We start from the raw sequence: 16,598 nt of genomic DNA, 5'->3' as shown, positions 1-16,598 counted from the left end.
TGGCCCGACAGGGAGAAATGTCAAGATGTGTAGAAAGAATGGGGAAATACTGTCGATATGTAGCAGTCAAAGTTTAGTTGTGCCTATTGTCTTAGGTTCACATTTCTTCTTTTTTCTTCGTGATACTCAGTGCTTTCTGTATCGCAGTGACATGATCCGTCAAGAAATTGTAAAAACAGTAAAAGTGTAAACTGAATCTTGTCCAGTCTCATGCAATCAAACTCCCACACACAAAGGTGTAATTTGCAATTTTCATCATAACCTACATACACCATCTCCAGCATCAGAGCTTTCCACCAGAGTAACTGTTCAATTGAGAGCGTGACTAAGCCATTTGACTGTCTTGTCTGTACACAATGAAACAAGGACTTGTCATTCTGACAGCACTGACATGTTCATTGACACAGAAATGTAAATTTGAGCGAAATACTAAGTATTTTGCCCAAAAAAATGGCTTTTGCAGGTAATCCATGTTGTTTTGCTACTTGTGCGACATGTTGTGAGGATTGCATAAGTAATGTTGAGAATTTCAATTCAGATCTGAGAAACGTACCAAAGCAATTGAGAAAAACAGTAAACGACAAAAGAAAAATGTTTATTATTATTATTAATATTTGGGGGGGGGGGGGGGGGGGGTAATTCTTCCACCGTTCTCAAAAGTCTAGATTTTCCCATTTTAAATCAATACTCAGCCTGTTTTAGTTGGTATTGTTTTGATTCTGTTAACAACGGATGTACCCTCCTCCCCACCAATCAGTCAATTACGAAATCAGTTATTTGTCTTCGTCAAGGTTGCCACAGCTCTGTTGGTTACGCAAACTAGTTAAGGAGTGAAGGATATTGTCTACCAGTAGAGCAAACAAAACCTCATTCTGAATGTCAAATGAGTAAAATCAGAAGTTAGACAAGAATATGCACTGGAGATACTACTGATCAATGGAGGTGACTGAAAACAAGAAAAAAATACCAAAGTTGCACAGTTTCTCCTCGACAGACGATGTACTTTTGAGTTTTCCAATACTACTTTCATTTATTTGTAAACTGACATTTGGAATATGAACAAAGTTGGCATGCTCATGCATAGTATGGGGGTCGATCGACCGAGGCTAAGATAGCGTCATTATGCATGTACTTATGTTGGTAATTGAAAGTAAAATAAAAAAGTAAAAAGAAGTAAGTAAGGACTAAAAAGTAAAATTGTCTTTGTGGATCCTGTCAAAGCATTACCAAATGAGATACAGTGGTGCCTCTACATACAAAGTTAATTTGTTCCAGGACCTTGCTTTTCAGTCGAAATGGTCGTATGTCGAGTAGGATTTTCCCATAAGCATACATTATAATTTCATTAATCCGTTCCACAGCCCGAAAAGGTACACTAAATCCTTAATAAATACTGTTGGTACTATTGCAAATAGCAATTACAATAGGCAAAACAAATAAATTATGAATAAAAATAGGAATAATAATAATATCAGTAATAATGATAATAATAATACCTGTAATAATGTAACAAATCAGGTTCTAATGTGGCGAATGCGTTTTGCGTGGTGCACCGCGTGCCTGACGTAACAGTGAGAGAGGACTTTTTACTTTCACTTTCATGTTCAGCTGCAGCGGACAGTAAGCATGTTGTGTTGCACAAGTTCTGAAATAAATGATTAAAAACCTGACGAAGCTGGAGATTTATTTGGCGATGTTACAATCATAATAATTGTCACCTTAATTTATAAAGACTGGCGGATGGAGGTCGGAGGAGGACCGTCGAGATTGTAGACATTCTACGGCCGTATTGTCAAGCCAGTTCAAGGACGCACACACTACGCTCATATTTTTCTATCATTTCAATCTTCATTTCAGTGGTATGCCTCACTCACTCACTTTTTCCTTTTTTCACCACCTGCACTCACATTTTTGGAACCCATGTTGACTTCTCTCACAAGAAAATCCGCCGTGTGTCAGTCTTGCGGGAAAACAAAGAAACTGTGGCTCTGTCATAAATCGTCGTATTTCGATTATGTCGCCGGATGTAGAATCAAATGGCAAGTCATATTTTACGTTGGATGTTGAAAAAGTTGTGTGTCGAACCGATCGTATGTTGATATACCTCTGTATTTCTTTGCCAGTGTGCTTATTTGTTGAGAAAAATACAGTAGCTCCCACTCCATGGTGTTAGAAACTAACCTGCAGCTCGTAACTTGGCTTTTTTATTTTTGGGAGGGCTCTGCTCTTATCTTTGTGCTCACCTACCTTTCTAAAAATGATTATTTGTTCGTGCACCAACTTAACCCTGCTAAATTTGAAACCTACAGTGGGGCAAATAAGTATTTAGTCAACCACTAATTGTGCAAGTTCTCCCACTTGAAAATATTAGAGAGGCCTGTAATTGTCAACATGGTAAACCTCAACCATGAGAGACAGAATGTGGAAAAAAAAAACTGAAAATCACATTGTTTGATTTTTACAGAATTTATTTGCAAATCATGGTGGAAAATAAGTATTTGGTCAATACCAAAAGTTCATCTTCTCAATACTTTGTTATGTACCCTTTGTTGGCAATAACGGAGGCCAAACGTTTTCTGTAACTATTCACAAGCTTTTCACACACTGTTGCTGGTATTTTGGCCCATTCCTCCATGCAGATCTCCTCTAAAGCAGTGATGTTTTGGTGCTGTCGTTGGGCAACACGGACTTTCAACTCCCTCCGCAGATTTTCTATGGGGTTGAGACCTGGAGACTGGCTAGGCCACTCCAGGACCCTGAAATGCTTCTTACGAAGCCACTCCTTTGTTGACCTGGCTGTGTGTTTGGGGTCATTGTTATGCTGAAAGACCCAGCCACATCTCATCTTCAATGCCCTTGCTGATGGAAGGAGATTTTCACTCAAAATCTCTCGATATATGGCCCCATTCATTTTTTTATTTACACAGATCAGTCGTCCTGGTCACTTTGCAGAAAAACCGCCCCAAAGCATGATGTTTTCACCCCCATACTTCACAGTAGGTATGGTTTCTTCGGATGCAATTCAGTATTTTTTCTCCTCCAAACACGAGAACCTGTGTTTCTACCAAAAAGTTCTACCGCAGACGGGCCTGGACGTGTACTTTCTTCAGCAGGGGGACACGTCTGGCAGTGCAGGATTTGAGTCCCTGGCGGCGCATTGTGTTACTGATAGTAGCCTTTGTTACTGTGGTCCCAGCTCTCTGTAGGTCATTCACTAGGTCCCCCCTTGTGGTTCTGGGATTTTTGCTCCCCGTTCTTGTTATCATTTGACGCCACGGGGTGAGGAGGGAGTTGAAAGGCAGTGTTGCCCAACGGCAGCCCCAAAACATCACTGCTCTAGAGGAGATCTGCATGGAGGAATGGGCCAAAATACCAGCAACAGTGTGTGAAAAGCTTGTGAAGAGTTACAGAAAACGTTTGGCCTCTGTTATTGCCAACAACGGGTACATAACAAAGTATTGAGATGAACCTTTGGTATATACCAAATACTTATTTTCCACCATGATTTGCAAATAAATTCTTTAAAAATCAAACAATGTGATTTTCAGTTTTTTTTTTTTTTTTTTTCCCACATTCTCTCTCATGGTTGAGGTTTACCCATGTTGACGATTACAGGCCTCTCTAATATTTTCAAGTGGGAGAACTTGCACAATTAGTCATTGATTAAATACATATTTGCCCCACTGTATATGTTTGAAGACTCTAGCATGCACTCATTTAATTTTCGGTATGTCGTAGACATAGGTTGTAGACTACACATGCTGTATGATAATTGCTAACGTTAGTAATTTGTTAACCTCTGTCTTTTCTGATTGTAATGCAACTATGGAATCATAACGCAACTTAATTTTCCATTGCGAAGCTCTCATCTGGCAGCCCAAAGGTTGAGCTCTTCAATAATTAGTGGCAGTACCATTTTTGGCCACCAATCTTATCCAGGTACATAGCTCCGTAAAGATCAGTCTTATGTACTGATTTTACCGACACTATTACTGCTATTAGGTTTGGGGAAACAAAGTGGTTTGTGGCCTACTCCAAATATACATTTTTTTTAACATTTTATTTCTTTGGGTTTCTTTACAAAAATAAGGTTATCTTCGTATTCATGTAATCAATCAAAACAGGGTTACATGAGATGAACAACAGTTATTGCACAATTTGATTATTAACATGTAAATCATTCGTGAGGAAAGAAAAAAAAAAAAATCACCAGCGACGGACTGATTACCCCTGTCTAATATATATGCATCTATATTTGTGTTCATTAAAGAAGAGTAGTGAAATATTGCTAAGGGTAAGGCAGACAATCCAGAGAATAACGCAATGTTTGGCACAAAATTTTTTTAAAAAAGCCTGCTATTAGATCTCTTTTAGTCCCTATGGTGGGCAATCATGACCCTGTTTTTTGTTTTTTGTATTTTTTCTCAGCACGCTCGGACAATTTGCCCCGCGTGTGAAGTATAGTACCATGTGTGTAACCCTTCCACTATTCCACAACCAATTGCTATGAGATCACCAACACACCAATCATGCTGCTGGTCCCTTTGACATGTGCTTCTCCTGGCATCGTGAATATTGAACATGACACTACCATTACCATGACATTGGCTTCATTCGATCTACTACAACAGGTATGTTTGTGCAGGAAAAAGTTAAAACATTTCAGACAGTACAATAAAAGACAGAATAATAAAATAATTATCCACATCTCAATATTAACAAAAAAATCCACCAACTCTCTTGGGAAGAGTCCAATATCAAGGATTGGTTAAGTGAAGGCATTAAATTATGATTGTAGTCACGAGAAAATGTTACAATTTTAGGGAGCTGCACTTTCTTTAAAAACATTGGACTAGGAATAAAGCTCGGTGGATGGAAGGCATATTCCAATCAAATACGTTTATTTTATCTAATGCAGATCCATTCTCATTGTGTTTTACCTTTCATCGCCATAATGAATAAAACCAGTGCAAAGCTTTGTTATAACGACAAAGATGTAGGCCACGACTGTGGACAAAAAGAAAATTCTGTATGTCGCCGTGGACATCATTCCCATGGAAGAGGGAAGACAAATCAGTGTTTTTCTTTCCATTTAGCTCACATTAAATATTAAATACACATTACTTATTGTCTGCCATGTCAGACTGATTGCTGACTAGGAAACCATGCTGCCATTAAAGCAACGATAGCTCAAATTTCACCTGTCAAGCTTTGCTGATGACAGTTTGAGAAATAATTTAGTGGCAGTGAAAGGTAATTATTAAAAAAATCTTTCTATTGGTTACTTATTGATTTCATTTATGGTCTCTACCTCGATGATATTCAATGATCTGAATTGCTCTATTTTTAGGTAATGTGCAGTTGTGCTTCTAAAGTAATGGAAATTAGGTAATATGGCTACCAAAGGCAGATGGATGAGAAGGCATAGAGCAGCTGGTTGTATAATGATAACTCCCATCTTACCGCCATCCATTCACTTCCTGAAACTTGTTTTGCTCTCTTGCTTGCTCACTTCTTTCCATTACCACCCTCTCAACCTTCTCTGATCGGTAAGCGCTATATTTAGATGAGGGAAAAAAAGCCTTGAGAGCAATGCCACAGTCATGTGTGTGCATGTACACCATACGTCTATGCAAAGTAGCAAAGTAGTGTACATTATTCAAATGGCTGCTGGCTAATGCGCCGTTCATAACGTTGAAATGTCGAGAACACCCAAGATACACCTTTCTGGTCCGAAAAATAGTGCCATCATACACAAAAAAGTAGTGCCTATTAAAACCGTATCCATGAGACAATAGCAAAATACATGTCTGCCTTCCTACACAAAACATTAATGATAATCATTTTTCACCAAACTTACAGTATATACAGTGGAAGACCAAATGAAAGGCTGGTTCACTAAACAATGTCTTCATGAGAACATCCCTTTTTTGAAAGTTTACTATGTGTGGTTGGCACTGAGCAGGGAAAATAGTTGTGATGTGTCCTGCTTCCCTGTGGAGTGTCTGGAATGGACATTGCAAAGTTCTTGTAGAGTTTATGGCACCAGTGCAGTAGGGTAAGAAAAGAGGACAACGATGAAGTAGTAAAATTTGTTTCCATTTTAAATATTGATCCGAGGCTTTGAGGAATTAGGGGATTACGGACCTCAGGGCGCCCCCCTTTGACGCTTCCTCCATCTGTTCTGGGCATCACTGGGATTTTTCGTCAGACTCTGACGGGGTGCATTCACCGGGCAGCGATGTGCTCTTTTGGCGATCCCACAGCTTGTGGAGCTCGGTGGCCTCATTCTCACTGCTGCTGGTGCCGCTCTCTCGAAAGCTGGCCAGCGGCGGGCGCACCTTCACGCCTTTCACTGTCACAGAGCCCTCGATGGCTTTTCGAAGCTGGACAGATATAAAGTAGATAAGTCAAGTGAAGTTCCTACAGATCGGTGCTAAGACACCTAAAATAAGATGTCATTACAGTATTTTTCAGGTTATAAGACGCACGTAAAATCCTATGTTTTCCCCCAAAATTGATAGCTCGCTTTATACAGTGGTATGAAAAAGTATCTGAACCTTTTGAAATTTCTCACATTTCTGTATAAAATCACCATCAAATGTGATCTGATGTTTGTCAAAACCACACAGATGAAAAAAACTGTCTGCTTTAACTAAAACCCCCAAAACATTTATAGGTTTTCACATTTTAATGAGGATAGCATGCAAACAATGACAGAGGGGGGAAAATACCACCCACCCAGGGGTCGCGTTAACCGAATATTTTCCGTCGTTGACCGTTTTTTTAAAACGGTGACGGAAAAAACTGATGTCCATCCGTCATTTTGACAGGTTGCAATTCACACCCCAGACCACAGGGTGGCGACTGAGCATATTAATTAGCTATTGTCTCTCTTGATGCATGACGTCGTTGGCCTTACTCTGAAAAATGTCAATGCAACTGAGTGTTTGCCTGGCACGGTCAGACTGTTCTCCCTGTATTTTTCAAACACTGAGAGAAAAGTCTGGGACACAGCCTCTCGAGTAGGTACAAAATCAATTGACAAATCAGATTTGTTTATTTGCGTGACGTGTTCTTCACGAGCAACGTCACTAGTGCGCGCCGAAAGTCGTCTCTACAGCAACACGGATGGCGGGAGAGCCGAGAATATGTTCCAATCCGCGGTAAATTCAGTTTTAAATGAGCTAAAACACATCGACACGAGACATTGACAACAGTCTGTCTCGCGCTAGCCATGTTGAATAAACTCTGTTCTCCTCGTATGTTTACTTCCGCACGCAAGTCCCTCGTCCTGCCTTCGTCGCTTTGCTAACGGCACGTCTGCCCGTCGCTGACTGGTGCACTCCGCTGTCTGTTTGCCTCTTGTTAAGCTTGTTCGGACAGAATATTAATTAAAAATGAATGAAAACTAAATACTATTGAATATGTCATTATTATCATTTTAAAAATGTAAGTGACGGGTAAAAATAGATTATGACCGGATTTTTATGACACTGTCAGTCAAAATGTCAGACAACGAAAAAGTCTAGCGCAACCGCTGCACCCACCCTTCTGAAACAATCATTTTTTTCTAATTATTTGAGGGAATGTAAATCATCTCATCTTGTTTTTAAAAGCATGATGTTTCAATAATGAACTATAATACGGGACTTCGAACGATACATTTTTTCTTTCTTTCTTACCCATGACTAGAAATTTACTGTGTGACAATAATTAATTTCTATATATAGAGTGGTATGAAAAAGTATTTGAACCTTTTGGAATTTCTCACATTCCTGCATAAAATCACCATCAAATGTGATCTGTTCTTTTTCAAATCACACATATGTAAAACTGTCTGCTTTAACCAAAAGCACCCAAACATTTATAGGTTTTCATATTTTAATGAGGATAGTATGCAAACAATGACAGAATGGGGAAAAATAAGTGAATGAACCATCAAACTTAATATTTTGTGCCCCCCCCCCCCCCACACACACACACACACACCCACCCACCCACCCACACACACACACACACTTTGGCAGTTGATTTACTTCTGTGTTTTGGATCACTGTCTTGCTGGAGCATCCATCCTCTTTTAGCTTCAACTATCTGAGAGACTGCCTCAGGTTTTCCTGCAAAACTTTTGGAATTCATTCTTCCATTAATGATTGCAAGTTGTCCAGGCCCTGAGGCAGCAAAACAGTCCCTCCACCATGCTTGAATGTGGGGATGATGTGTTGATGTTGGTGAGCAGTTCAAATTTTTCTCCCCACATGACATTATGTGTTACTCCCAAACAATTCAACTTTGGTTTCATCGGTCCACAAAATATTTTGCCTAAACCTCTGTAGCTTGTTGATGTGCTTTTTGCGAACAATAAACGAGCAACAATGTTTTCTTTAGACAGCAGTGGCTTCCTCTGTAGAGTCCTCCAATGAACACAATTCTTGGCAATACTTTTACATATAGTTGATGTGTGCACATCATACATATGATAGTGGGCAGGGCAGCTTTGAACCACTGATCAATGATTGGGCACACACCTGACTTAAATTGTTAGGTAAAAATTGGTTTCAAGTGCGTTTTAAGTCTCCTTAGGCAGAGGGTTCATTTACTTATTTCCCCCCTTCTGTCATTGTTTGCATGCTATCCTCATTAAAATGTGAAAACCTATAAATGTTTGGGTGGTTTTAGTTCAAGCAGACACTGTTTTAACATCTGTGCGATTTTGACAAAGATCTAATCACATTTGATGGTGATTTTATGCAGAAATGTGAGAAATTCCAAAAGGTTGAGATACTTTTTCATAACACAGTAGTAATCTAGTGCTGCAACAATTCATCGATCAACTCAAGAAATACCATTCGAAAAAAAGCTTAGAATCCAATTTTGCTGCTTTGAGGATTCGTATAACTACGGTAAAATGATGTTGTCATGGTTTGTTCAGAAAGTGTTGCATTTGGTTTTTGTTCATTTGGGTGGATACAACAGTAAATATGACAGAACTTAGCTGAATCCAGCTGCTCCCTGTTAAGACCAACATAAGGTATGTTTTTGTTTGAGTGAATATGTTTGTTTATCCATTCATAATTTAGTTTAGAAGTATATTTACAATTTTTTTATGGTAATATGTGTTTGAACGATTCGTTGCTAGCTCTGTAAAAAACCCAAAACAAAAACAACAATAACAACAAAAAACAGCATTTAATAGCATTTAAGCTTGTGGATTTTGCTTTTCAAGTTAACCAATTGTTCTTTTGTTGTCCTTCCTCATTTATTTATTTTTTAATACAATTTGAGGCTAAACTCAGGTATTTTAGTTTAGTTTTAAATGATTTATTGCTTGTGTGAAGTCAAAGTGCGATTCTGTATAGTTTGAAAAAAAAGCCTCAGGAATTAAATTTTGTATTCGCATTTAATGCCCTGTTGAACGTGCAATCTCAGGGAGCCAAAACAAGTATTTTTGCAAGCAAAACTCTTCTTTCATTTGACATCTCCTAAAATTTATTCAGCAAGGCATAAAATGTTTGTCATCCGATTACTCGATTATTCGAACTAATTAATCAATAGATTAATTGATTACTTATCGATATCTGCAGCCCTATAGGAATCCAGTGAAATTGTGGAATAAGAGTTAAGCAGAATAACTCATCAACGTGAGGGTGGTGATCTAGCAATCACTTTTGTTCTTTTAATGCAACATTGATTATGACAACAACAAAAAAAAGATTGACAGTATATGGGGAGCATTTGTTTTGTTACGGTTCTACTGTTTTTGAACAAAAAAAGTATTTTAAAATTTCCAATACAAATGTGTCCTAATTTTGTATAGCATTTAACTATGCTATAATAAATAGAAGAAACATTAGAAAAACACTTAGAGGTAATAAAAATTGGTTCCGATAGATGATAACTCTACCAAATTATCAATATCGACATTGGTTAAAGACCCATGTATTTATTTGCTATTGACTTGCTATATCATTCTCCATAATTGCTAATACAGTGCTTTGTTGAATTGTGTCAGTTGTGAGATTGTTGAGCGCCATGGACTAATTCGTTTGATGTCGTCTACACGATGGTCAAGATGCAAAATGCAGCAGACTTCTTATGCATGAAATGTAGCAGAACAAAGGCGTTTTTCATTAAAGTTTTCATGGGAATGAAATCAGCGAAAAGAAATACAGATCAGATCAAGATTTGGGAAAATGATGATAATGTTAATGATCATCGTGTATTATGTAGCTTTTGCACATGTAATGAAATAGATCAGGGGATCATTTGCAATTGTTTACAGTTCAAATCAAAGGTGCACACAGCATTTTCTACTCTACAGCAAGATGTAAGAGTGCAGTGAGAGTTACAAAATCAGGAAAATAAGGTCAGAATGACCTTGACTTTTGAAGCTGTCTGTTGCAAACACTAACAATAGAGAAGGGGAAAGCCAGAGTAACATCTGCAGCGCTTTGCAAATACAATAATTGCAAAAACTATGTCCAGACACCCAACAACTACCAAAGAACATGGTTCAGGTTTGGTCTCACACACGCTTGCCAAAGTGAAAGAGAAGATGCTAAAATAAATTGAGACTGCATTTATATTCACAGTCTCAGAAGGTATAATAACTTCTTTGTTTTGGACCGACACAATTTTTATCAAAAGTCATGGCCCAGAAGACAAACTAATTTTATTAAATTGCCTTGGCAAAGGCTTAAACAGTCGGGTCAACCATCATAAGACAATTGACAACCTTGTAGTTTCCAATCTGCTCCTAAATTTAAACATACAAAACAATTGACATCTACATTTATTTTTTCCTCATATTTAGTTGTCTGAAAAACACAAACTCCTCGCAATTTGCTTCGCTCATCATTGGAAAGTTTCAAAAAGCACCAAAAGCTTTCCGTCTCTGCTGCATCCCGTCCCCCACATTTATTTTTTAAATCTCACTTATTATATTAGGAAACCACTTCCCTTAATTTCCCGCAGCCTTTTCAATTTCCCTTATCTTATTATATATCACACTGTATCATAATCCTTTATTTATATATTTATACACAGCTCAACATTTTTTTAAGACCAAACAAAGTAAGAATTTGGCCACAGTTGCCCTATTAACAATAACATAAAAATAACTCAATAAATAATAAAAATAAAAACATTCTTGATTTGTATATTTTTTTTCCATTTTGCTTTGAACAAGATCTTCAGCCAAATTGTTTCTTAGGCAAAGTTGGAGGATGTTTATAAAATTAAAAAAAAAAAAAAAAAAAAAAAAAAAAATATATATATATATATATATATATATACAGTGGGGCAAATAAGTATTAAGTTAATCACCAATTGTGCAAGTTCTCCCACTTGAAAAGATTAGACAGGCCTGTAATTGTCAACATGGGTAAACCTCAACCATGAGAAACAGAATGTGGAGAAAAAAAAACAGAAAATCATACTGTTTGATTTTTAAAGAATATATTTCCAAATTAGAGAGGAAAATAAGTATTTGGTCACCTACAAACAAGCAAGATTTCTGGCTGTCAAAGAGGTCTAACTTTTTCTAACGAGGTCTAACGAGGCTCCACTCGTTACCTGTATTAATGGCACCCGTTTTAACTCATCATCGGTATAAAAGACACCTGTCCACATACTCAGTCAGTCACACTCCAAACTCCACTATGGCCAAGACCAAAGAGCTGTCGAAGGACACCAGAGACTAAATTGTAGACCTGTACCAGGCTGGAAAGACTGAATCTGCAATAGGTAAAACGCTTGGTGTAAAGAAATCAACTTCGGGAGCAATTATTAGAAAATGGAAGACATACAAGACCACTGATAAGCTCCCTCGATCTGAGGCTCCAAGCAAGATCTCACTCCGTGGCGTCAAAATGATGATAAGAACGGTGAGCAAAAATCCCAGAACCACACGGGGCACCTAGTGAATGATCTACAGAGAGCTGGGACCACAGTAACAAAGGCTACTATCAGTAACACAATGCGCCGCCAGGGACTCAAATCCTGCACTGCCAGACGTGTCCCCCTGGTGAAGAAAGTACACGTCCAGGCCCGCCTGCGGTTCGCTAGAGAGCATTTGGACGATGCAGAAGAGGACTGGGAGAATGTGTTATGGTCAGATGAAACCAAAATAGAACTTTTTGGTAGAAACACAGGTTCTCGTGTTTGGAAGAGAAAGAATAATGAATTGCATCAGAAGAACACCATACCCAATGTGAAGCATGGGGGTGGAAACATCATGCTTTAGGGCTTTTTTTCTGCAAAGGGACCAGGATGACTGATCTGTGTAAAGGAGAGAATGAATGGGGCCATGTATCGAAAGATTTTGAGTGAAAATCTCCTTCCATCAGCAAGGGCATTGAAGATGAGACGTGGCTGCGTCTTTCAGCATGACAATGATCCCAAACACACAGCCAGGGCAACAAAGGAGTGGCTTTGTAAGAAGCATTTCAAGGTCCTGGAGTGGCCTAGCCACTCTCCAGATCTCAACCCCATAGAAAATCTGGGGATTCTATGGGGATGAGATCTGGAGGGGGAGGGAGTTCTTTCAACTCCCTCCCCCTCCAGATCTCATCCCCATAGAAAATTTTGGAGTGAGTTCTCTCTGGCGATCATAGACTTGCCATCTCCATATGGAAAAAAAATATTCTATGGGATTGAGGAATGGGGAGTATGTTGGGAGAAACTATTACCATTCACTTGTGGGTTGCAAACCATTCCCTGGTTATGTTGGAGCGGTGGAAAACCACATTGTCCCAAAATATCATAAATTTTGGCAGGTTAAAAAAAGTTACGTAAAATAAGTAACGAAAATGCTTTGAAATAAGCACACACATCTTCATATATTCTGACAACATGTTCATCCATTTTGCATGTAAAGATTTATGCAATGAAGAAATGACTAAACTTTGTGGGTGGTGAGACTTTTCAATAGTGATCCATGATCGTCCATTTTGGCCATCATGACAGATGCAACTGATAATGTCGGAAACAGCAGAGAATTGTACAAAATCATTTGCATGGATGCACAAAAAAAATCTGCAACTTGCTCATAGAAATGAGAAACTGCTTTTTTATGTGCAATAGTGATACGATGTTGTGAGGTTTGAACAAGTAGTTTTGAGAATTTCAATTCTGAGCTGAGAAACATACCAAAGCAATTCAGAAAAACTGTAATACGGTATTTCCTTGACAGTGTTTGTTATCTACTACTACAAATTGTGGCTCCCAAATACAGATTTGGTGTTCTTGCTTTTACCGATAACGTCCCATTTTAATTCTGAGCAACAGATATGCAAATGATTAAAATCATCTCACCACCTCCATATGGAACAGTGAGCCAGGCAGTGATATAATAGCATGTCTGTCTGACGAAGTGTCATGCTGGTTTTTATCTGCCTTGGATGGGGTATTGTCTGCTGGTTTCAACGCAGAACAAATGTCAGGGACAAACAACGCTGGGCTTACCAACAATCCTCTCTCCTTCTCTGGCCAATTCACAATGAGTGGGAATTGGGATTGGAGGCTGAAATTGTTATTGAGGAAAATAGAGAACATCTTTAGACTGACAGTAAATGGACATCTAGAGATGGAGCCTTTTTTGCCACTTTACATAAGTACATGGAAGTAAGTGCTGTAAGTGCTGCTAACTTGGTTGACATAAATCAAATTCTCAAGTATTCTTAAAATACTTGTTACGAACTGAACTTGTCAATTTAACACCGTTAACCTGACCAAAATGATTTGTATTAAGGTGAATTATCAAGTTTATAGGCAACACTTAAATTTCTGAGCTAAAAACTTGAAATATTGCCCACTCCATATGCCTTCTGGTAATAGCATCTTCAACCAGGCCAGTCAGTTTTCTATGCATTGCGCTGTCATTGAGGTAATCCCATTTGGATTATTCAATTATAGACCCTACTCACCTACGTCACAAAATGACGTGTCGCTGTATCCGGCCGCCATATTGTCCGTATTTTTTAGACCTATTCTCATTGTTTTCAATTAGTCGTGCAAGTTATAGAGCAATTCATGGAAGCCCCGGTGTTATCTGACGCTGTAAACTCATTGGATGCGTTGCATAAAAGGCGTTATGTGGAAAAGCTTCAGTTTATCCATTCGCCAGATCCACATTTGATGCCTAAATCGATGTTTTTCGACCCGCTGTCTTCGCCGTCTTTGCCTGACGTCTGCTACCCTGATATTTACAACTATCTTGTCCACACAAAATCAGCCTATTCTCACGAAAGTTTGAAAAACTTTAAGAGCTTGGAGGCTTATAAATACTTTACCACGGGGGCGTGGCAGTGACGTCACGTGAGTAGGGTCTATACTGTAGTGCATTTGTAGGATCTAAATCTAAATACAGTTTACTTCAAAGTTAGTTCAGTCTTAACGTGTTTACTAAAAAAAAAAAAAAAAAAAAAAAAAAGATATTTGAATGAATGAATGAATGAATGAAATATTTATTGTCATCATCATCGGTATCATTGACAATCATTGACAATTACAAAATGTGATCTGATTTGCCCGAAGGAAGGAACCGAATAAGACGACAAAGGCAGACGGGAGGAAGCATATGCTTATCAGTTTCCCGTCCCCCCATACAGCTAAACACGCCTAATCAGACATGGTACAGTTACATACATCACATGGCCACAAATTGTACTATAACACAATCAATAATCTGGGTTTACAATAACTCAGCGTCCAGTCAAGCAGCTCGATTGCGGTTGTTGACACAGCAGTCTCTTGCACAAGATTAGTGGTCTGAATTTCAGGGCGTACAAGCTTATGGCTTTGTCATGTCCCTGACATTCTAGCATCTATTTGCTGTGGGAACATTTTGTTGTGGCTATGTGTGTAGCAAAAGTGCAACAATTGGCACACACAAAAATCACTGTGATTAATGTCTCCACAACAAAAGACATGCTTATTATTTGTTTTAAACAGTATCTTTTCCATATATTCAGTAAGCTGGACATTTGAATCAGGAGCTCGGTAGACACAGCAGATAATTATGTTTTTACAATTGGGATAAGGAGCTCAATTGTAATACATTCCAGGAGATTGTCAATCATAATTGCAACACCCCACCCCCCTTTTAGATGCCCGAATTATTTGTGCCATGTTATATCCGTGTAAATTAAAGTCAGAGCCTTTGTTATCTTTAGTAGATAATCCTTAATGTGTTCAAAATTCTTGTAGAGACTCCTGCCGTTTCAGCTTACCGTCCACATCCATGGAGTTGTTATACTGGTCCGCTGTGTAGTATTTACAGTTATCCAGCTATTGTAGAGGTTGTGGTCCAGATCAAGCTACTCATTTGGGTCATCATGGCACTCTTCAATCTGTTCATCCAGTTTTAATCGAAGTGTGGTTTCAGATGTCATCATTAATTTTCAAGTGGGGTCAGCTCGTCAAGACTCCTAATAGCTTTAGTCTTCATATCTTGCATCTTGATAAGGATCCTGCAATCCGAGACCCAGGTGTTGGCTATTTTCCCAGCTTTCTTGAGTTGACGTGCTTTTCTTGCAATTTCGGTATTTCGGTGAGTCAAGTTGTCATTCAAAAAAAAATTTCGACCCTTTCAGGTGGCGGCGCTGGTTAAGCAGGGCAGTCTTGGTCTTGTGGTCTGCCAGCTTCATGAGCACCGTTGCCGGTCCTCTCCCCCCAGATGGGAGCAGAAAGCAGCGACGGATGTCCAGCGGTTCCATGTTTATTCCGTACTCTTTCAGCTTAGCAATTGCCAGTTGCGCCACTGTATCACCTGGGCTAGGCGTCAGTTGTAATCCCGAAATGATGAGCTCATTTGCACGTCGGCACTGGTCGAGATCGTCAGCCAAAATTTCCAGCCTTTTGATGCAAACATCTCTCTCCTCGACCGCCTGCTTGAGTTTCTCGTTTTCAGCGCGCATTAACTAGAGCTCTCTGACGATTTCTTGATTCTGGTTTTGAATCAAGCCAGTCAAGGAGACCTCCAATTTCTGTATGGAGGATTTTATTACATCCAAGTCTCCAGATTTCAAATTCTTTGGAGCCATACTGGGAGTTGAGCTTGCTCGCCCTGAGTTGGCCCTGAGCGCTTATCGGTTGAGATAAGTTGCTCTTGGGAGCTCGGAGGAGTGCGTCTGCACACAGCTTGAGCTGAATTAATGAAAAAAACTGATTTATTCTATATCTAAAAAGCAACAATGTCTTTACCTCTTTAAGGGAAACCACTCCAATGAGGCGTCCGATACTCGTGACATAGGCGTGGTCAAGGCCCAGCAGGGAAAAGATGGTGTGTGTCTGGAAGTAACACATCAGCAGTGATGAGAAATGCTCTGAATAGACATATCAGGCACTTTTATTCAGATAAAAACAGTTTATACAGTATATATATATGCTGTATATAAATTTTCATGTATTATGCATAGTGTTGTTAACCTTACTTTAAAAAAGTAATTACAGTTACAAATTACTTCTCCCAAAAAGTAATTGAGCTAGTGACTCAGTTACCTGAATGTAAGAGTAATTAGCTGCTTGGCAAAGTAATTTGTGTTACTATTCATGTTTTTTTTTTTTTCATTCAAAAAAAAAAAAAACCTAGGTCA

At 38.8% G+C, this 16,598-nt stretch overlaps 1 protein-coding gene across 1 annotated transcript in view; it reads right to left on the bottom strand.

Annotated features, from left to right (window-relative positions):
- Window positions 1-3,640: 3,640 nt before the first annotated feature.
- The window catches only part of clcn2c (chloride channel 2c), a 194,984-nt gene continuing 182,026 nt past the window's right edge, over window positions 3,641-16,598 (bottom strand). Inside the window, exons 23-24 of the mRNA XM_057838103.1 lie at window positions 16,207-16,293; window positions 3,641-6,386 (exon numbers count right to left, since the gene is read on the bottom strand). Coding sequence (XP_057694086.1) covers window positions 6,192-6,386; window positions 16,207-16,293 — 282 coding nt within the window. The 3' untranslated portion in view covers window positions 3,641-6,191. The remainder of the gene's footprint in view (window positions 6,387-16,206; window positions 16,294-16,598) is intronic.

This window comes from Corythoichthys intestinalis, chromosome 6 (assembly GCF_030265065.1).
Source record: "Corythoichthys intestinalis isolate RoL2023-P3 chromosome 6, ASM3026506v1, whole genome shotgun sequence".
In the NCBI taxonomy this organism is placed as follows: Eukaryota; Metazoa; Chordata; class Actinopteri; order Syngnathiformes; family Syngnathidae; genus Corythoichthys; species Corythoichthys intestinalis.
This window is presented reverse-complemented; position numbering and strand designations above follow the sequence as displayed.